Here is a 21,993-nt window from a genome sequence, read left to right as displayed (position 1 = left end):
AATGTCACATCCATCATTGAATATAAACGAAAAGAGTTAAGTAATTAAAGTTGACAATATTACAACATAGCATAATAGCAAATTTTAAAATTGTTATAGGTTTATACATGGGGGATAGGATGGGTATGGCAAAGGGAAGAGACCATGCAGTACCGGGGAATAAGAGTATCATTGTCATGACAGTTGGCGGGGGGGGGGGGGGGGGGGGGGGGGGGGACGGGACGGACGACGACGACATACGGTGTTCATAACATCAATGTCGATGTCACCCCATCCCCTAGGTCTGGTATGAAGGCATAGATGGCAGGAGTAGGGCCTGAGGGGGAGGAATCCTTGGTGCTGGAGGGGCACTCCACATGCAAAAGTATAAAAGACAGGGAAAGACAAGAATGTTGTATACAATGGGTAGACACACTATTGATTTAACACTTCACGAAATATAAATGGAACCTTAAAAAAAACAGAACAATTATTTTTTTTTATTGCTGGGAAAAGCTTTCATATTCATACAAAGAAAAATAGACGTCGGTAAAAGATTTATAAACTTTATATCGATTTAACACATCCAGGGATATAAATTCAACCATTAAAAACCCTAGACTATTCTTAATATTTTGGTGGCTGGAAAAGGCCTAGATGTCCATACAAGAGGAAAGAATAAATCAGGTTTCAATGGGTTGACAAAGTTTTAACATTTTCACATTTCCTACCTCAACAAATACCATTTAACAAAATATGGATACTATGAAACCTTTGTGAATTGTAAAGGGTTTGATGGAGGGGTCATCTTCCTGCTATATGTTGTGTTCTGAGGGGTGAATTTTTAAATAGATCCATCTCAGCTTCTGAAAGAAAAGCAAGACAAGAGTAAATAGGCCATACAGGTAGAGAAATAATTAATATTTACAATTAATCACAGCAATGAACTACAATGAACGCGCCACATCATTATGGGGCACTGTAGACAGGAGTGGTCCTATAAGAGCAGTTAGGAAAACAAATTTATGACATTTAATAACTTACAAGAGAAATAACTTTCGATGATCCTTTGTCGGACTTCATGACCCTGTGCAGTGTTGTCCGCTTCAGCTGCCAGTTCCACGGGCGGATCTGGTGGCAAGTTTTCGTCTACCTCTGCATCCACACCAAATCTCTGACAAATGTTGTGTAGCATGCAGCAGGCAAGAATTATGCTCACCACCTTTTCTGCACTATACCGCAGGGCTCCCCTGGAGCGATCCAGACATCGGAAACGCCCCTTCAGAACTCCAAAAGTGCGCTCAATCACATTTCTGGTGCTGCCATGAGCCTCATTGTAGCGATTTTCGGCGGCTGTGCGTGGGGACTGGAGTGGAGTTAGCAACCAGGGCTTACAGCCATAGCCGCCATCACCTGTAGGATCAATAATCCGGAATGCATTAAAAACAACTTCGCAGCACAAAACATCATCAACATAACACGACATCAACATAACTGTATACCGATCATCCAGAACATCCCCAGACCTGAACACATGACAAATAGAATCCCTGGCAATAGCCATTGTCACTTACCAAGTAGCCAACCTTCACCGTACTTTCCCTCTGGGAAACGTGTCCCCAGAGATGAACGTGCGAAAATGTAGGCGTCATGGCAGCTCCCAGGATAATTCGCTACAACATTTAGAATCCGAAGGTGTGCATCGCAAACCACTTGCACATTCATGGAATGGAAGTGCTTGCGATTCCGGAACGCACTCTCTTCATCCAACCTGGGGGTAAACGCAATATGAGTGCAGTCGATAGCACCCAACACGTTCGGCATCCCCGCAATACCCATGAACCCACTGCAGATCTGTTGTAGCTCAGCTGGATCCGTAGGAAAGACGATGTACTTCCTCATCCGCTTCATCATGGCCTGCAACACCTGTGACAGATGCCGTGAAACGGAGGCCTGCGTCATACCTGCAACGACACTCACGGGGCTTTGAAAACTTCCGGTACCAAAAAAATTTAAGGCACCGAGAAGTTTTGTCAACCCTGGCACAGCATGGTGGCGATTGGTCTGGGGCTCTAGGTCGCAGCGCAGATCTTCATAGAGGAAAAAGATTGCCCGTGAGTTCAGCCGAAAGGTTCGGACAACATCTCGCTCACACATGCCAAACAGAGTTGCCCGTGTGCGAATGAAACGTCCTGGCCTGCCGATGGCCTGCCGATGGCCTGGCCTGCCGATGGCACGGTGCTCTGCCTGCATGGAATACAACAGAGGCAAACACACAAAATTAATAGATGAACACATATAAATCCTTTAACAACACATACATGGATATGCAACACTGTGGATTCTCGGATGCACCTTGATTTAATAGCAGGGCAAATAGAAAAGGTTTCCCAGTACATACCTGGATCTGCAACACTGTATTCTCAAGTTTGTTTTCCTAAATCAGCTATGCGTTCTTATTTCAGCCTCTACTACAGCCTTATTCTAGACGCAGGAGGAAGGCTCCGTATAGGCGTCCGTAGAGGCTCCGTAGAGGCGTCCATGTCTCTGCTGGACCCGGAGCCTAGCGTCCGTAAAGGCGTCCATGTCCGGAGCCTCAGAGACGCCCACAGATGTGGATGGATGGTACAGCTGAACTGAAACATATCACATACCTCCTCCGGTCTTGCTGCTGGGTTCTCCGGTCGGATGGGTTCCCCTTGCTGCTGGGCTCCCCTGTTCGCCTCTCCAATCTGCCGAGCATTTCGAGCGTTTCTCATTCGAGCATTTCTCCTTCTCAACCGAATGAAAATTAGCGCCAGAGCAAGAACATACAGGCTGTCCATGGCGCTGTCCGGTACGAAGCTGACTGAACACAACACAAAACGCCAGGGTCAGAGTAGGCGGAAAATATGCAGATTAAAGATGCGGCAAATAAGCTGGTTAAAAAGGCGATAATCTGGGTGCACGTTACTGTATCGGAGGGAATAGCTAAATCGATCATTAACGTATCATATAGATGCGGCAGGCGGAGACAGATACGCGTCCATTTCGGCAAGCGGAAAGGACGCGTAAAACCGGATACTGAATCGCGGGTTAGCCTTACGCGTCCAAAGCAGGTTAAAAACAGGGTAACCACGGCCGTGCTTTACTGTATCGGCCGAAAGTGGGACCCGGCTATCTGTGCCCTGCATGCTGCCCACTGATTGCCACACTCCAGGGCTCAGGCTGTGGCTAGGAAGAGGAGGCATGCAGGATTACACATGATGAAGAAAGGAGCTCCTACGTGTTTAAGAGCCACTGCTGGTGAGTCTTGTTGCTCTGAAAGCAGAGCCCAGATCTGGATCAGGCAGGGATGACTTTTCCTTAGCACACTGGATCAGGTCTAATGGCACACTGGTTGGGAAGCACTGGAATAGGCTTACTAGGATTGTGGTGGACGAATCGAGGACACCTGTCCCCGGTAATACCACTAGTGGGCGAACAGTTCATCTGTGAGAAGTGAAAAGGGTTGCCTGGTGGACTGCAATAGTAATCTACTCTCAAAATAACCAAATAAACAGGCTGATACAGTACAGTGCCCTCCGGAGCGCACTGTTAGCCTGCTCTTGGACACGCGTTTTCCCTTACCCCTTATTCAGTAAGGGGAGGAAAACGCGCGTCCAACCCGCGGCACCTAATAGCGCCCTCAACATGCAAATGCACGTTGATGGCCCTATTAGGTATGCGCGCGGGATACAGAAAGTAAAATGTGCAGCCAAGCCGCACATTTTACTCTCAGAAATTAACGCCTACCCAAAGGTAGGCGCTAATTTCTTCAGGCACCGGGAAAGTGCAAAGAAAAGCAGTAAAAACCGCTTTTCTGTGCATCCTCCGATTTAATATCACGGCGATATTAAGTCGGAGGTCCCGAAGAGTAAAAAAAGTTTAAAAAAAAAAAAAAAAAAAAAAAGGCTGAATTCAAATTTTTTTTTAAAAAACTTTTTTTACTCTTCGGGACCTCCGACTTCATATCTCCATGATATTAAGTCGGAGGGTGCACAGAAAAGCAGTTTTTACTGCTTTTCTTTGCACTTTCCCGGTGCCTGAAGAAATTAGCGCCTACCTTTGGGTTAAAAACAGGGTAACCGCGGCCGCGAGTGGCCAGTGCGCACGCCAGGAGAGCGGGCGTTCGCTCGCTCTCCCGCAGACTTTACTGTATCGGCCTGAAAGAATGTGCTTTTAGGAATATCACAAAATAGCTCTGACTCAATATAAAAGCCTCAGAGCAAGCAGGCACGTTGCCTCCCACCTCGCCAGAGGGCCTATCAGAGGCCAGGAACGCCGCCCACAGCAGCCCTTTAAATCTAGGGCCTCGTTTCGGTGCCACATCCCGAGCGGTAACCACGCCAGCGGCAGGAACCCATTAGGGTCAGGAGACCCTCTTCAAAAGGGGTAAGAGGCCCCAAACCCCACCCCCCCCGACGCCGAACAGAACCGCCACCACCTGCCGCCTCCCGGCACTAAGCCGCACCTCCCACCTCGCCAGCGGGCCTATCAGAGGCCAGGAACGCCGCCCACAGCAGCCCTTTAAATCTAGGGCCTCGTTTCGGCGCTGTGCGCCGAAGGTGCGCGTCAAAGGGGCTGCTTTGTGCACCCCTTAGTGCAGCCACTAAGTGCTTCAACAAGATTCTGCTAATTCTCCGGCATCCTTACTGTTGTCTTGACTCCCCACTTGCTTTTCAGTCTCATTAGTCAACCACCTGTCAATTATGTTCTCTTTCCCTATCCCAACGATAAAAAACTTATACTCTCAAAGGAAAAGAACCAACCACCACACCATCCCTCAGCAAAATCGACTGATCCCCATCATGACCTCTCCCTTAACTCAATTCCTGGGGCTATCAGGTCGATACTCTAAGGCCGCGGTAGAAAGAGTGCGGCAGTGCCTGGCGCACCCTCGTTCCCCGCACGCACAGTTCTCTTCACCTAGCGCTCGATACTCTCTTCTAATTGCATTCAAATGCATGCCGCGTCTGTGAAGCGTTAGGGAAGGGTTAGGCCCGCGCAACCCATTTTACTGTATAGGTGCTTAATACAGCGCCTATACAGTAACCTGGGTGCGCTGGTACCTGTCATTTCAAATGTCATTTCAACTGACAATTGAAATGACAGGCACCAGGAAGTGTAAAAAACCAAACACATGTATAAAAACCTGTCACTTTCTGAATCCCCCAGGCGTGCGGTCATCCAGGCGGCGGGAGCTGGCGGGCGCGCGTTGGGTCCAGGCGGCGGCGGGAGCCGGGGGGGGGCGCATGTTGGTTTCAGGCGGCCAGCGGGCGCGCGTTCGAACAAGGCGGCGGTGTGGGCCGGCGGGCACGTGTTGGATCCAGGCGGAGGGAGCCGGCGGCGAAAGCGACCTCCGGCAGCCCCCGCCGGCAGTGAATGAATGCGCGCCTATGCGACCCGAAATCGCACGGGTCGCACAGGTGCGCATTCATTCACTGCCGGAGGCCGCTTTCGCCGCTCAAGGCAGTCACATGCCGTGACGTCGGGCGTCATGACGTCACGCCTTGAGCGCCGAAATCGCACGGGTCGCACATTCATCCAGGCGGAGGGAGCCGGCGGCGAAAGCGGCCTCCGGCAGCCCCCGCCGGCAGTGAATGAATGCGCGCCTGTGCGACCCGTGCGATTTCGGCGCTCAAGACAGTCACATGCCGTGACGTCGGGCGTCGTGACGTCACGCCTTGAGCGCCGAAATCGCACGGGTCGCACAGGCGCGCATTCATTCACTGCCGGCAGGGGCTGCCGGAGGCCGCTTTCGCCGCCGGCTCCCTCCACCTGGATGAATGCGCGCCCACCCGCCCGCGGCCTGGATCCAACACGCGCCCACCCGCCTGCCGGCCCACACCGTCGCCTTGTTTGAACGCGCGCCTGCTGGCTCCTGCCGCCGCCCGGATGAACGGGACCCAACGCGCGCCCACCCACCCCCTGAAACCAACGTGCGCCCACTCGTCCCCCCGCCGCCGCCTGGATGACCGCACGCCTGGGGAATTCAGAAAGTGACAGGTATTTATACATATTTTTGTTTTTTTACACTTTACGCTGCAAATACATATATATATATATATATATATATAGAGGTCGTCCATGGTACATTCCGCTATGTAGCTGTTTGAACACCACACTAACACCTAGTAGAGGGTAGGCGGTAAACTAGCACGTTAAGGTCGCGGCAAAATAGTGGGTTACTAAGGAGATAATCTCAGCGCGCGTCACAGTATCGGAGGGGAATAGCTAATTCCTTCATTATACAGCTAATTCGTTCATTTACATATCATATACATGCTGCATGCGGAAAGGGTTATGCGTCTGTTTTAAGAAGCGCTAAGGACGCGTGAAACTGGAGACTGTATCGCTGGATCGCCTTACGCGTCCGAATTGTGCGCTCCCAGCACGTTACAGACGGGAAATCTTCAACCGCACATTACAGTATCGACCTGTATATTCTCACTATCTCTTTTTAATGCCCAATCCATCACAAAAAAAACACATCTTATCAATGACTATTTACTCGACTCACAACCAGATCTTTGTGGCATCACAGAGACCTGGCTGAAACCCACAGACACGCTAATCAACCAATTACCCATTCAACTATATGATGTTTTCTCTATTCCTATATTGAAAAAGAGAGGGGGCGGACTGATCCTAGCAGCAAAAAAAGAGCTAAGATTAACTTTACAAAGCACCAAACACAACTCCAAACTGGAATGTGCTCTATTTAACTCTAAACAGCTTCAGATTTGCCTACTTTTCACTCCTCCAGGTCTCCTAGAATCAGACCCTTCTCCACTGGTAGAGTTTATTGCAAAATACATCAAAGCCGATGCTCCAGCCATCGTAATGGGAGATTTCAACCTCCACATCGATATGATCCCACACTCCTCCAACTGCGAAGCGCTGCTTTCATCCCTTAAGGCTCTGGGATTCACGCAAATCGTTAACAGTCCCACACACAATGCTGGACACACTCTGGACCTCATTTTCATAAATTCAGGTCTCACCCAACCCACCCCACCTCTTTGCGCCCCTATTCCATGGTCAGACCATAGGATGATCACAACTGATCTTATTATCAAGGAAAACCCAGCTCCCTCCTTCTCCAAAACCACAATTCATTACAGAAAATCCTGTTCCTTAGAGGACCTCAGATCCCAACTTTCGATGGAACTTGCAAACCTGGACTTCTCAGACGCAGATTCAGCCATCGACTCCTGGCATAATATCACAAATAAGGTAGCTGAAAAAATTTGCCCTTTAAAAACAAAAGAGCTAGAACCTCACTCCTTGATAAAAAAAACCTTGGTTCACAAAGGAATTGAAAAAAAATGAAACTAGAACTAAGACGCAAAGAACACTTATGGCGAAAGAGACCTACCACTGATAAGCTAACTGAGTATAAAACCCTCATGCACATCTACAGAAATAATATCCTCCGTACAAAAAGAGACTATTATGCCAGCAAAATTCACAATTTCCTCTTTGACGCCAAAGCATTGTTTTCCTATGTCACAGGGCTCACAAAACCCATCTCTCCAGTCATCCCAGACGACCAAGTCCAATCATGGTGCACAGAACTTGCATTATTCTTTGAAAATAAAATCCTTAAATAGCCCCACTGGCATCCTCAAACACAGGAACCCCCTCACACCTCTCCCCCAGCACAGACCAGAAAGTACAACTAAACTCTTTCGAACTCACTACTTCTCTTGAAATTGAAGCCATGCTCAAAAAAATGAAACCCTCCACACATCCCACCGACTCTATTCCCTCTAAATTATTGCTCACCATTCCCGAAATTATCTCCAAGCCTCTAGCGGAGATTATCAACTGTTTGCTAAACCAAGGATCTGTACCGGACACACTGAAACTCTCCACCCTCAAACCACTTCTCAAGAAACCCAACCTGAACCCTATAGACCCGGCAAATTTTTGCCCCATTGCTAACTTGCCATTTGTAGCCAAACTCATGGAGAAAGTAGTGAACAGACAACTCTCGGATTACCTAGAGCAGTGGTTCTCAACCTTTATAGTTCTGTGACCCTTTTATACAATTCCCCACTATGTGGCGACCCCCAACCATAAAATTATTTTCGTTCATAGGCCTAAGTAACTGTACTGTATATACCGTATTTTCCGGCGTATAAGACGACCCCCAACTTTTACAGTTAAAATATAGAGTTTGGGATATACTCGCTGTATAAGACTACCCCTCTTCCAACGCATTCCAACATTTACAGCAGGAGGGAGTGACTCGAGGAGTGAGGGCGCGCTGCCCGATTGGCCGGTGCTGGGCAAAAGGGGCTTGCTTCGGCAAGCCCCTTTTGCCCAGCACCGGCCAATCGGGGAGTGAGGGAGCGCAGAATGAACTTTTTTACTGCATCCGGTGAGGGGAGAGAGTGACTCGAGGAGCGACAAAAAACCCATATTTCCGATGGTCTCTTAGGCCAGTGGTTCCCAACCTTTTTTGCACCAGGGACCGGCTTCAAGCAAGACCATTTTTCCATGGCCCGGCAGGGCGGGGTGGGGTTGGATTTTTAGTGCACACATCATTTAATTATGACATTTATAATGTGAATGTGACTCAACTCACCATAGGTTCTCACATGCATGGCACACTGACCCATGATCGTCACGGGGCTAGATGTAAAAAGTACAGTTTGTATCCACGGGAACCCCCTGACCCATAATAATGGATGTAAAGCAGAATTATGACATTCCCCATACAACTCACCCTACAAAAAAGATGTTCTGGTGACATCTCAGTAACAGCAACTCAAACTCCTTCTACTTCCAGGCTCAATAGCCCTACTTATGAAAAGACAGCAGTTTACCACCAATGCATGTCCTCTGAGAAAACACAACAAATAAGACAGATACAAACGCTTACATGCTAGCAAAATATCTCATCTCGGTAACAGACACAGAACCGACCTAACATACTCCCAGGATCTGTAGTAATGCACAAACTAATCCGCACACAGTTACACCTGTATTATGGAATACACTCAAACAGGAGCAACCCTATCTGTGAAAAGGCAACACTACAAATATTAAATCAGGTCCTAAAAACCAATACACCATCTTATTAGGAAAACAGAACTAGCAAGCAGCTATAGATCCCCACACAGAAATAATTGTAAAATTATACTAATAAGCAGAATAAATGTTTCAAAACAGCAATGAACAGAATAACATCCAACAATTAAAAACTCATAAAAACTATTAAACATTCTCCAAACACCAATAAAATATTTCAAAAAAGCAGACATCACACAATTAAAATGGCAGTCAAGAAAAATAAACTTAAAAAGCCACCTTTACTTACCCCCTCCAGCAGCTCTCCAACTCCCCTTCCCTGCAGGCCGTGGCGCACACCAGAAGCAGCAGTAGAAGCTAAGCTCTATACTTATGGTCCTCTTCCTTAGTGCCCATGTCTCTCACACACACACACCATACCAGTCATGCCCCCATGACCAGTTTCTGTCTCTCACACACCAATCATCTCCCAAACACAGTCTTTGGCACACACACACCAGTCACCTTCCTGAACAGTTTCTCTCATGCCATACACACACACACACACACACACAGGCTTCCCACTCCTGTGTTCTACTTACATATATGGGCTTCCCACTCCCATGTTCTCTTTCAGATATACAGGCTTCTCCCTCCCATGCTGTGTCTCACACACACCCAGGTTTCTCTCTCTCATGCTCACTCTCTTCACATGCACAGGCTTCTCATTCCCATAATCACTTTCTCTCTGTTACACACGCACCAGTCTCTCATTTCCATGCTCACTCTCCACGTGCACAGGCTTCTCATTCCCTGAATCACATTCTCTCACATTCACACACCCCAGTCTTTTTCTCTCACACACACCGTCACCTTACCAAGCAGTCTCTCTCTCTCATGCATGCACACTCACCCAGGTTTCTCACTCCCATGCTTTCTTTCACCCCCACAACACCAGGCTTCTTACGCCCATGCTTTCCCACATACCCAGATTTCTCACTTCCATGCTTTTTCTCTCTCTCACACACACATCAGTCACCTCCCTGACTGTCTCACACTCTCACATACACATCAGTCATCTCCCTGAGCAATCACTTTCATTGTCTCTCACATATACACACATCAGCTCTCTGACCAGTCAATCACACACAGGCTGGCTGGCTACTTCTCTCTCTTTCTCTCACTCACTTCCTCTTCTCTCCCCCCCCCCCCCCCCCCCCGGGAGCACAAATGGGAGCTGCAGCAGCCTCCTCCTCCAGCCCCTGCAGGCCAAGAAAGAAGAATCCCATCGGCCGCGGGAGGCTCCTGCTGCTGTCTCCTTTCTCGATTACCGGCTGCTTCAATTGCTCGGGGACCGACGCTGCAGCTGCCGCTGCTACTTTATCACACGGCACGGCTCTTTCTCCTTCCCGCGCACCGCTCCGTGTATCACTTCCTGTTCCGGGTCATTGGGGGGGAGGGGCGCGCAGGCGCGGGAAGAAGAAAAGGCCAGCCGCGGGTGCCACAGCTTCTTCTAGCACCACTGCCGTTCCCACTGGGCTTGAATGTGCTGACAGCCCGGCGGCAACGGCAGCGGGAGAGACCGGGAGCGCGCGACACACCTGCAGGTGCTTGGCGGCGCTGCGGACCGGCAAAAAACTCCCACGGCCCGGTCCCGGTCCGCGGACCAGTGGTTGGGGACCCCTGCCTTAGGCGACCCCTAGCAAATCGTCATTCGACCCCCAAAGGGGTCGCGACCCACAGGATGAGAACCGCTGACCTAGAGAAAAATAAAATTCTAGCTCCAGCACAATTTGGTTTCCGTAAATCCCTCAATACGGAATCCCTTCTTATTTCGCTGACAGAATATACACAGGCCTCGACAAAAAGACCCCGTACTTGCTGGTTCTACTAGACATATCCGCGGCCTTTGACACAGTGAAACACTCCATACTTATCAATCGTCTATCAGACACACATCGGTATATCAGGTACGGCCCTGGACTGGTTCAAGTCATTCCTCAACAACAGAAAATTCAAGGTTAGAATAAATAACAAGGATTCGCACTCTGTCCAAGACACTCTTGGAGTCCCTCAAGGATCCGCTCTATCCCCCACTCTATTTAACATCTATCTTCTACCCCTCTGTCAACTTCTCACTAACCTTAAGGTTACACATTTTATTTACGCCGAAGACGTCCAGATCCTGATACCAGTCTCAGAATCAATAGCAAAAACATTGAATTTTTGGAACAACTGCCTACAAGCCATAAACACACTCCTCACCAGCCTTAATTTAGTTCTCAACACTTCAAAAACGGAACTTTCATCAATCAATCTCATCAATTAAGATGAAAACTCCCTATCAACTCAAATGACCTTGACCACACATGTAAGATCTTGGAGTAACCATAGACAACCGGCTGAACTTAAAAAAATTCGTTAACACAACAAAAGAATGTTTTCACAAACTACATATATTAAAAAACTTGAAACCTCTTCTCCATGACTTCCGTACAGTTCTCCAAGCTATCCTATTTTCAAAAATAGACTACTGCAATTCCATTCTAATCGGCCTTCCAGCTGTCACCACAAAGTCATTACAAATGCTACAGAACTCCGCAGCCAGGATACTAACCAATACCAGCAGAAGTGAACACATCACTCCTATTCTCAAGAGCCTACACTGGCTCCCCATTAAGTTTAGAATTCGATACAAAGTGCTAACTATGATACACAAAACCATCCACTCACAAATTGCACTCGAATTAAATTGCCCTCTCCGATATCAATCAGCATCCAGACCCATCAGAACATCGTATCAAGGCTCCCTTTATGTACCCCCGGCCAAGTCGTCAATGAAGAAACGTGCCTTCTCAATAGCCGGCCCTATTCACTGGAACAATATACCATTGGACCTTCGCCTAGAATCATGCCTGCGGACATTCAAGAAAAAATTGAAGACCTGGCTCTTCACGGAAGCCTTCACTTAACGTGAAAGAATAGTCCTATATTACCTTAACTGTACAATACACATATTTAATGTTCTACATGCATAATACTTCCAATGTAATCCATGTTCAATGTATACTCTGTTTATCGCTTGTTCACTGTTTATTGTATTGTTTTTATTGATGGTTTTTTGTTCCATGTACACCATGTCTATGGTAATTCCAATGCTGGTTATCTGTAAACCGAAGCGATATGTACTAGTACATGATCTTCGGTATATAAAAGCCTTTAAATAAATAATAAATACAAGAGAATTAAATATGCACCCAAAAAAAAAAAAATCAATCAGTCAACCACCACATAAACTCTACATAGGAGGTAAGTCCAGATTAGGGACTTTCTACTTGGTCCCAGAATAGTTTCCATGAAGAAATAAAAGTTCCCAATCTTTTGGTGTCTCTGGCTTGATTTTTTTTGGCTTAGTATTGTCCTCTCTCTCTTTTTTTGGTCTCATCCATGCTTCCTTTTTTGTTTCTTGTTCTCTGGTGTTCTTTGTATTTTATATTTCAATTCTTTCTCTCCCCTCTTGTCTCTTTCCTGCTCTTATTTCTTGCTTCTCTCCTCTTCCTGTCTGTTCTCCTTTCCCCTTCTCCCCTCCTTTTCCTATGATCTCTCCTCCATGACTCATCCCTTTCCTCTATACTATCTTATTGGATTCAATCCCTGCCTCCCCAATCCAGGGTCCTCTCTATTTCCCTCTCTCTAGTGTCAGTCTTCTTATTTCTCCTGCTATCCTAATAACCAGTCTTCGTATTTCTCCTGCTATCCTTGATTCGCTCTCCCCTTCCCTCTGTCCTCCACTCCCAAATCCCTGGATCTCTCTCTGCCCTTCTCCCCAGTGCTCTCATTTGGTCTCTGATCCTCTGTATCTTTTTGCACCCCTATTTCCCCATTTTGGGTTCTCACTTCTTCTGCTTCACCTGTCCCCTTTCACTCCGATCCCCGCAAGTTTGACCTTCCCTCTCAGAAAGCTCTCACCACCAAAACTCATCTATCCCATCTCTGATAAGCTCTCCCTCCATAATCTCTGGTACAGCCTGGCCTCCCTTCCCACAGTCCTCTCTGCCCTATCCAGGGCCCTCCCTCTCAGCTTTGCCCTGGCCCTACCCCTTCCCAAACTTCTCTGTCCCTCTCTTCCTTTCTCCTTCACCTCCCCCCTTCATCCCGTTTCTTCTCTTCTGCTTCCTCTGTATTTTCTTTGCCCCCCTCATCTCATCTGATCTTCCCTCACTCTTGTAAATCTCCCACTCTCGCCCCAAACCCTCATTATGCTCCTTCACCCACTCCAAAAGCTCTTATGCTCCCCATCCACTTTCCTGCTCCTCCTTGTATCCGGTTTAGCTGGCCTACTCTCCCACTGCTCCTCCTTTGCCAGTAAGAGGAGCAGCACTTACAGGCCGATTCAGTAAAACCGCGGTAGAGCGGACGAACGCCCGCTCTTGCCGGTGCGCGCGATTCAATATGTAAATTAGGTGGTGCGGTAGAAACGGGTAAAAGGAGGCGCTAGGGACACTAGCGCATCCCTAGCGCCTCCTTTTGACCCAAATTGGCGGCTGTCAGCGGGTTTGACAGCTGACGCTCAATTTTGCCGGCGTCGTTTCTCGAGCCCGCTGACAGCCATGGGCTCGGAAACCGGACGCCAGCAAAATTGAGCGTCCGGTTTTCGGCCCGAAGGCCGCCGGCCTATTTAAAATGTTTTTTTCTTTTTGGGACCTCCGACTTAATATCGCCATGATATTAAGTCGGAGGGTGCACAGAAAAGCAGTTGTTACTGCTTTTCTGTGCACTTTCCCAGTGCCGGCAGAAACTTGCGCCTACCTTTAGGTAGGCGCTAATTTCTTAAAGTAAAATGTGCGGCTTGGCTGCACATTTTACTTACTGAATCGCACGGGCATACCTAATAGGGCCATCAACATGCATTTGCATGTGGATGCAAATGCATGTTGAGGGTGCTATTAGGTGCCACGGGTTGGACGAGCGTTTTCCGCCCCTTACTGAATAAGGGGTAAGGGAAAACGCGCGTCCAAGGGCAGGTTAACAGTGCGCTCCGGAGCGCACTGGACTGTATCGGCCTGATGATACAGTGTCGGCTTTCCTTCTGTCGGGCTGATACAGTAAGGAGCAGTAGAAAGAGGTGCGTTAGTGCCCGGCGCACCCGCGTTTGCCGCACACACAGTTCGGATCACCTACCGCTCGATACTGTATTTAAATGGCATGCAAATGCAAGCCGCGTCCAATGCGCATCCATGAAGAGCAATACATTTTACTGTATAGGCGCTATACGGCGCCTATACAGTATCCTGGGTGCGCTGGTACCTGTCATTTCAAATGACGTTTGAAATGACAGGTACCAGGAAGTGGCTGGTTCTCCTACAGACCCCGCTGCCTTGAGCGCCCGGCGCCAGCAAGCCCCAGCAGCCAGCGATCGGAGGCAGGGAGCGCAACAAAGCACCCTCCTTCGGACGGACAAGAGAGACGAAATTTCACAGTCCCAAACCAAACCAAGCCCCAGCAGAGAGAGATGAAATTTCACAGTCCCAAACCAAACCAACCCCCAGCAGAGAGAGACGAAATTTCACAGTCCCAAACCAACCCAACCCAATCCAAGCCCCAGCAGAGAGAGACGAAATTTCACAGTCCCAAACCAACCCAACCCAAGCCCCAGCAGAGAGAGACAAAATTTCACAGTCCCAAACCAACCCAACCCAATCCAATCCCCAGCAGAGAGAGACGAAATTTCACAGTCCCAAACCAAACCAACCCCGAGCAGAGAGACGAAATTTCACAGACCCAAACCAACCCAATCCCCAGCAGAGAGAGACGAAATTTCACAGTCCCAAACCAACCCAATCCAAGCCCCAGCAGAGAGACGAAATTTCACAGTCCCAAACCAAACCAACCCAATCCAAGCCCCAGCAGAGAGAGACGAAATTTCACAGTCCCAAACCAAACTAACCCAATCCCCAGCAGAGAGAGACGAAATTTCACAGTCCCAAACCAACCCAATCCAAGCCCCAGCAGAGAGACGAAATTTCACAGTCCCAAACCAACCCAATCCAAGCCCCAGCAGAGAGACGAAATTTCACAGTCCCAAACCAAACCAACCCAATCCAAGCCCCAGCAGAGAGAGACGAAATTTCACAGTCCCAAACCAAACTAACCCAATCCCCAGCAGAGAGAGACGAAATTTCACAGTCCCAAACCAACCCAATCCAAGCCCCAGCAGACAGAGACGAAATTTCACAGTCCCAAACTTACCCCCAGCCCCCGCTCACCTGCCCTGGACGCGGCCACGCAAGCCCCCAGCAGCAGCAGTAGAAGGGCGGCGAGAGAGAGCGGCTTCAGCAGCCCCGTCGGCAAAGGTGAATACGTGCACGCCTGTAGGTCCAATATGGACGCTCAAGGCAGCGAAGGCGCATGCGCACACACCGTGACCGGTTGGACGTTGGAGGTCACGGCGTGTGTGCATGCGCCTTCGCTGCCTTGAGCGCTCATATTGGACCTACAGCATGCACGTATTCACCTTCGCCGGCGGGGCTGCTGAAGCCTCTCTCTCTCGCCGCCCTTCTACTTCTACTGCTAGGGGCTTGCGTGGCCGCGTCTAGGGCAGTTGAGCGGGGGCTGGGGGAAAGTTTGGGACTGTCAGGTCGATCCAGTAAAGTGTGCTCCGTCGGAGCGCACTGTCACCCTGCTCTGGACGCGTGTTTTCCCTTACCCCTTATTCAGTAAGGGGAGGAAAACACGCGGCCCACCCGCGGCACCTAATAGCGCCCTCAACATGCAAATGCATGTTGATGGCCCTATTAGGTATGCGCGCGGGATCCAGTAAGTAAAATGTGCAGCCAAGCCGCACATTTTACTCTAAGAAATTAGCGCCACCCAAAGGTCGGTGCTAATTTCTTCCGGCGCCAAGGAAGTGCACAGAAAAGCAGTAAAAACTGCTTTTCTGTGCACCCTCCGACTTAATATCATAGCGATATTAAGTCGGAGGTCCCCAAAAGTAAAAAAAAGTAAAAAAAAAAATAAATAAAATTTTGAATTCGGCCCGCGGCTGTCGGGCCGAAAACCGGACGCTCAATTTTGCCGGCGTCCGGTTTCCGAGCCCGTGGCTGTCAGCGGGCTCGAGAACCGACGCCGGCAAAATTGAGCGTCGGCTGTCAAACCCGCTGACAGCCGCCGCGCCTGACAAAAAGGAGGCGCTAGGGACGCGCTAGTGTCCCTAGCGCCTCCTTTTCCTCGTTTGCACCGCGTCACCTCATTTAAATACTGGATCGCTCGCACCGGCGAAGGGCCGGTGCGTGCGCTGGGAGAGCGGGCGTTCGTCCGCTCTCCCACGGACTTTACTGGATCGACCTGTGTGAAATTTCGTCTCTCTTTGCTGGGGCTTGGATTGATTTGGTTTGGGACTGGGCGGCTAAGTGCGAGAAGTATTTTTTTTTTCTGTGGATTGGGTTGGTTTGGGACTGGGCGGCTAAGTTCACCACACTAACGCCAGGGTAGGCGGTAAATTAGTAGGTTAAAGACGCGGCAAGATAGGTTAAAAAGGCGATAGTCGGGGCACACTTTACTGTATGGGAGGGAATAGCTAATCGGATCGTTTACATACATTTACATGCCGCGGGCGGAAAGGGCTACGCGTCGAGTTAAAGAAGCGGTAAGGATCGGTAAAAACAGATAGAGAATCGCGGGTTAGACTTACGCGACGAAATTGCGAGTACACAGCGGGTTAGAAACGGGGTAACTGCGGCCCGACACGTGGGGCCGATCTCGGGCCCAGACTGCCCCTGGACCTCACGGGGGAAGCAGATGCTGTGTTATGCCCCCTTCTCCTGCCAGCTAGCGGTCATTGTGCGGGAGCCGGCGAGGATAATCAGGGCTGCAGCTCGGCTGTGCGACGCTACCCACCAATCCTTGCACATGCATGGTTTGTAGCAGGACTGGAAGCACACGAGAACGGGGCGCATTGCCGCTGTTCCTGCCTCTCGCAGCCCAGTTGATCACTCTCCTGCAGGAAAACCAAAAGCATGCTCGGAAGCACGGCGACCAGGATAGAGAAAGCACGACATTTGTCATTACCCACCCCCCCGTCCCGTTTTATGATAGCAGTTCAAATCCAACTCAGCTCAGTAGTGCCTGACCTGTTTGGCTGCCTACGCGAAACCAGTTGCTGATCTCAAAGCGGTTTGCAACAGGTAGACACCATCTCCAGATAATTCAAATAAATCATCATCCTTACGTGGCACCGAAAGGGAGTACAGCGCTGCGTACGTCTAGAAAAGCTAAACAGTAGTTGTATTGTTAGTAAAATCTCCGCCGCGAAGCTGAGAAAAAGCCACGGGCAGGGCTGAAAGGAGCGCAACCCTTCCAGGCTGCCGCCCCCAAGCTTGCACCGAGGCAGTAATTCCTGTCCCGGCACTTCTCTTACCTTCTTTGCGCTGCTTCTTACGGGGAAGAGATGGTAACAGCTGCCGGAAAAAAAAAGCTCTGCCTAAGCCGCTCCTTCCACGTCCCGATCCTGCCCTAGCACAGCACAAAAATCCCCCACCACTACCGCGGCGCTGCCCAAGCCTGCGCTTTGCCCCGCCTCCCCTTCCCCACGTGATTCCTCGCTAAACAGGAAGTGGGAGGAGCCGTGGGGCCCCGGTGATCTCACGCAACGCCAGCGGAGAGGATAGCATGAGAGCGCGCCCGCCTGCCTCTCCTCCTGCGCTCCCCTCCCTCGCGAATCCCTTCTGAACAGGAAGCGGGAGGGGGGTGGGGGAGAGACGCTATGGGGACTCGGTGATCGTAAGCTTGCACTCTCTCCGGAGTCCGTTCCTGTGGTGTCAAGAGGGGAGGTAAGACGGGAGGAGGGAGCTGGGGTTGGGAGAGATGGAGAGGAGAAGGGGAGGGAGGAGAGGAGCGCTATGGGGGCAGATGGGGAGAGAAAGGAGGGGTTGGGGGAGAGATGAAAGGGATATGAGCAAGAGTTGGCAGGACCGGGGTGGGGGCTAAAAAGAAGAGGAAGAACATGTGTAGTTGCACAAGGTGGTAGTTTCGGGAGGGGAGGGCAGCAAAGAGCTGTACCAGTCCACAGCAGAAAAAGTTCTGACAGCCATGTAAACTGAAAAGTGTCATCAGCATTTAAAATTACTTCGCGTTCACATGCAGGGTGTGTACAAATAAACAGCTGCAGCAAGCATTGGTTTTCCCCATGGTTTTACTTATTTTTAGGCATTCTTTATAGCAAAACACTGTAAGGATATCTTCTGTCGGACCATCTGTGTAATTTTTCACCGTCACATGTGTAATCTGTCTCCAGTGGAAAGTCAAGTTTTCATGCATGAACACATGAAAAATTATACATACGTTGCCCACACCAACAGACATGTTCTTCCTTGCTCATAGTTTTTCTAAAACACAACCTACTACTTAGCACAATTAAAGTCTCACAAACATGCACACATACTACCCTCAAATGCATCTCCTACACAGTCTTAAAACACAATACTCCCCCTCCCCCCCCCACACACATAAAATCCATTATATTCAAGAGACACACGTGTCTCCACAAACACAACACATCCACATTCCCCCTGCTTGTCCCCCCAACATACATAGTCCTCTCATCAGCACCAGCCCCAAAGAGAGACCTTCCTCCACACACACATATCTTCCTAAAGAAAAAGCTATCGCACTACAAATCACACAAATCTGCTTTAGTCACACATGCATGCATACATACACTTCCCAAAATAAAATAAAAAAATACGCTAGCAAAAATATATGGCGAGTGCATTTCACACCTGATAAATAATTGCTGGAAAATTTGTGTTCTCCATGGGGTTTTATGTTTTTTGTCTTTTTTTTTTTTTTAGTGGTTTGACTTTTTTTTTCTCTATATCAATAACAGGACCCTTAGTTGCTAGCTTTCAGCTTTGTACTGTTTCCGAGGGCTTATGGAGTTAGATTAAGTTTCCCCCTGTAAAGGGAGAGTGTAGAAAAGTTACATATACTAATGTAGGAAATCTTCTTCTCTTCCCTCGGCCAGCTGCAGTCACTGCAAAAGGAATTGTATAACAAAGGATAGTGTGTTCTCTTTTATTTCCCCTTTCTGCTTTAGTACTGCTGCAGAAGTGTTGCTATGTACTTTATTTTTATTCCAATCTTTTATATACCATACACATAGCAAATGCTGACAGGAACTGTGCACAACCACCTTTTCAACATCCTGTTTCCAACAGTGCCCAATCCAGGATACTAGTACCTGGCAAGTACCCAAACATTAATTAAGGTACCATATTACTAATGCCAGTAATAAGCAGAGGATATTCCCTACATCAACTTGACTAATGGCAGTTTATAGACTTCTCCTCCAGGAACTTATCCAAACCTTTTTTTAAACCCAGCTACACTAACTTCTGTAACTACATCATCCCGCAATGAATTCCAGAGCTTAATTGTGGGTTGAGTGAGAGAGAATTTTCTCTGATTTGTTTTAAATGTGCTACTTGCTAACTTCATGGCATGCCACTTAGTCCTTCTATTATCTGAAAGAGTAAATAACCAATTAACGTTTACCCGTTCTAGACCTCTCACGATTTTATAGGCCTCTACCATGGCCCATCTCAGCCATCTCTTCACCAAGCTGAACAGCCCTAACATCTTTAGCCTTTCCTCATAGGGGAGCCATTCCATACCCTTTATCATTTTGGTCGCCCTTCTTTGTACCTTCTGTAGTGCAAGTATATCTTTTTTTTTTTTAATGCAGCGACTAGAATTGCACACAGTACTCAAGGTGCGGTCTCACCACGGAGAGATACAGAGACATTATGACATTCTCTGTTTTAGTCACCATTCCCTTTCTAATAATTCCTAACATTCTGTTTGCTTTTTTGACACTGCAGCACACTGAGCTTAAGATTTCAATGTGTCATCCACTATGACTCCTAGATCTCTTTCTTCGGTGGTATCACCTAATATGGAACCTAACATTGTGTAACTATAGCATGGGTTATTTTTCCCTATATGCATCACCTTGCACTTATCCACATTAAATTTCATCTGTCGTTTGGATGCCCAATCTTCCAGTCTCGCAAGGTCCTCTTGTAATTTATCACAATCCACATGCAATTTAACTACTCTGCATAATTTTGTGTCATCTGCAAATTTGATCACCTCACTTGCTGGTCCCCTTTCCAGATTATTTATAAATATATTAAAAAGCACTGGTCCAAGTACAGATCCCTGAGGCACTCCACTGTTTACCCTTTTCACACTGTGAAAGCAGATCATTTAATCCTACTCTCTGTTTCCTGTCTTTTAATCAGTTTGCTATCCATGAAAGGACATCGCCTTCTAACCCATGACTTTTTAGTTTTCTTAGAAGCCTCTCATGAGGGACTTTCTCAAATGCCTTCTGAAAATCCAAATACACCACATCTGTTGGTTCATCTTTATCCACGTGTGTATTCTCACCCCTTCAAAAAAACAGGCAGATTTGTGAGGCAAGACTTGCCTTGGGTAAATCCATTCTATGTTCCATTAAATCATGCCTTTCTATGTGTTCTGTGATTTTGTTCTTTAGAATAGTTTCCACTATTTTTCCTGGCACTGAAGTCAGGCTTATTGTTCCATAGTTTCCTAGATCACCCTCTGGGTTGTATTAGCCACCCTCTAGTTTTCAGGTGCAATGGACAATTTTAATGATAGGTTACAAAGTTTTACTAATGGATCTGAAATTTCTGTGATGTGCTGCCAGTTTCTTATCGAGGGGCTCTCACCCGCTGTGTCCCACTTGGTGAGGCACTCCTTGGTTTTTACAAAATTATTTAGCTCCCCACCTCCTCTCTCCATATAACAGAAGATTCGGTATATGCCAGAAGGCAAGCAATACTGTAATTGGGAGAAGAAAACCATTAAAGTCAATCAGCTCAAAATAGCAGAAAAGATGACTAAGAATAGCAGCAATCCTGGGGAGACGAGTTGGAAAGCTATGACCACAAATGCTCATAGTCTGGGCAATAAAATCCCAAACCTGCAGGCCTTAATGCTGTAAGTGAACGTGGACATAGTTCTGTCACAGAGACCTGGTTCACCGAGTCTCCTGATTTGGGATACGGCCATTCCGGGCTATAACTTAGGGAAAGAGAGAGAGGACAGAAAAGGGGGAGGAGTAGCTCTTTATGTGAAAAACAATATCCAAGCAACTGGACTGCAAGAAATGTGGGCTAGAGAAGAAGCAGTATGGGCCGCCCTAGAAAAAGATGATGGTGCATGCATTTTTACTGGAGTGGTTTACAGGCCTCCAACTCAAACAGAAGAACTAGACAGAGATCTGGATGAAGACATCCAAAAGGTGGGAAAGAAGGGAGAAGTGTTGCTTGCTGTTAGATTTTAATCTGCCGGACGGAGGCTGGAGAATCCCTTCTGCAGAATCTAACAGAAGTAGAGCGATAGTGAATGCCCTGCAAGGGGCTCTGTTCAAACAAATGGTAATGGAACCCACGAGGGAGGGAGCTATACTTGACCTAGTGTTCACTAACTGGGATAATGTCTCTAATGTCTGGGTGGGTGCCCACCTCAGCACCAGCGATCCATCAAACGGTATGGTTTGATATCACAGATAGGATACAGAGAGGTCACACGAAGACCCGAGTTTTGAATTTAAAAAATACGGACTTTGTGGAAATGGGGAAGTACCTGGAGGTTAGAACTAGAAGACTGGGAGAAAATGGGAGAGGTGGAACAGCACTGGGCCAAACTAAAAGGAGCAATTACAAAGGCAACTAATCTGTGTTAGAAAAGTAAAAACAAGTGATAGAAGTAAGAAACCAATCTGGTTCTCAAAGGAGGTGGCTGATAAAAGCAAAAAGAACAGCGTTCAAGAAATATTAAGGATCCCAAAGGGAGGAACACAAGGAAGAATATCTGGTGAGACTTGAGGGAGATGAAGAAAGAAATCAGGAAAGCAAAAATTCAGGCAGAAGAAAGGTTTGCCAAAGA

General features: G+C 48.1%; 2 protein-coding genes across 3 annotated transcripts in view; one reads left to right on the top strand and one right to left on the bottom strand.

Moving 5' to 3' along the window:
* Nucleotides 1-457: 457 nt before the first annotated feature.
* On the bottom strand, nt 458-17,566 carry LOC115094434 (putative nuclease HARBI1). Its single transcript, XM_029607487.1, has 5 exons — nt 17,435-17,566; nt 2,634-2,827; nt 1,554-2,226; nt 1,024-1,392; nt 458-845 (listed from the first exon to the last, which is right to left on the bottom strand). Coding segments are annotated over exons 2-5 (1,215 nt in total). The 5' UTR covers nt 2,805-2,827; nt 17,435-17,566; the 3' UTR covers nt 458-843.
* A 78-nt stretch (nt 17,567-17,644) lies between these two features.
* CLCN5 (chloride voltage-gated channel 5) overlaps nt 17,645-21,993 on the top strand; it is a 187,289-nt gene continuing 182,940 nt past the window's right edge. For both annotated transcript variants that reach the window (XM_029607481.1, XM_029607482.1), the window contains exon 1: nt 17,645-17,846. The gene's annotated coding sequence lies outside the window, so the exon portion shown is untranslated. The remainder of the gene's footprint in view (nt 17,847-21,993) is intronic.

Source organism: Rhinatrema bivittatum, chromosome 6 (genome assembly GCF_901001135.1).
Source record: "Rhinatrema bivittatum chromosome 6, aRhiBiv1.1, whole genome shotgun sequence".
Classification (NCBI taxonomy): Eukaryota; Metazoa; Chordata; class Amphibia; order Gymnophiona; family Rhinatrematidae; genus Rhinatrema; species Rhinatrema bivittatum.
This window is presented reverse-complemented; position numbering and strand designations above follow the sequence as displayed.

Coding starts and splice junctions, on each gene's coding strand:
- LOC115094434 (XM_029607487.1), bottom strand. CDS start 2,804: ATGGACAGCCTGTATGTTCTTGCTCTGGCGCTAATTTTCATTCGGTTG. Junction 2,227..2,633: donor CAGCAGCAAGACCGGAGGAG/GTATGTGATATG, acceptor TATTCCATGCAG/GCAGAGCACCGTGCCATCGG. Junction 1,393..1,553: donor CGGTGAAGGTTGGCTACTTG/GTAAGTGACAAT, acceptor TTGATCCTACAG/GTGATGGCGGCTATGGCTGT.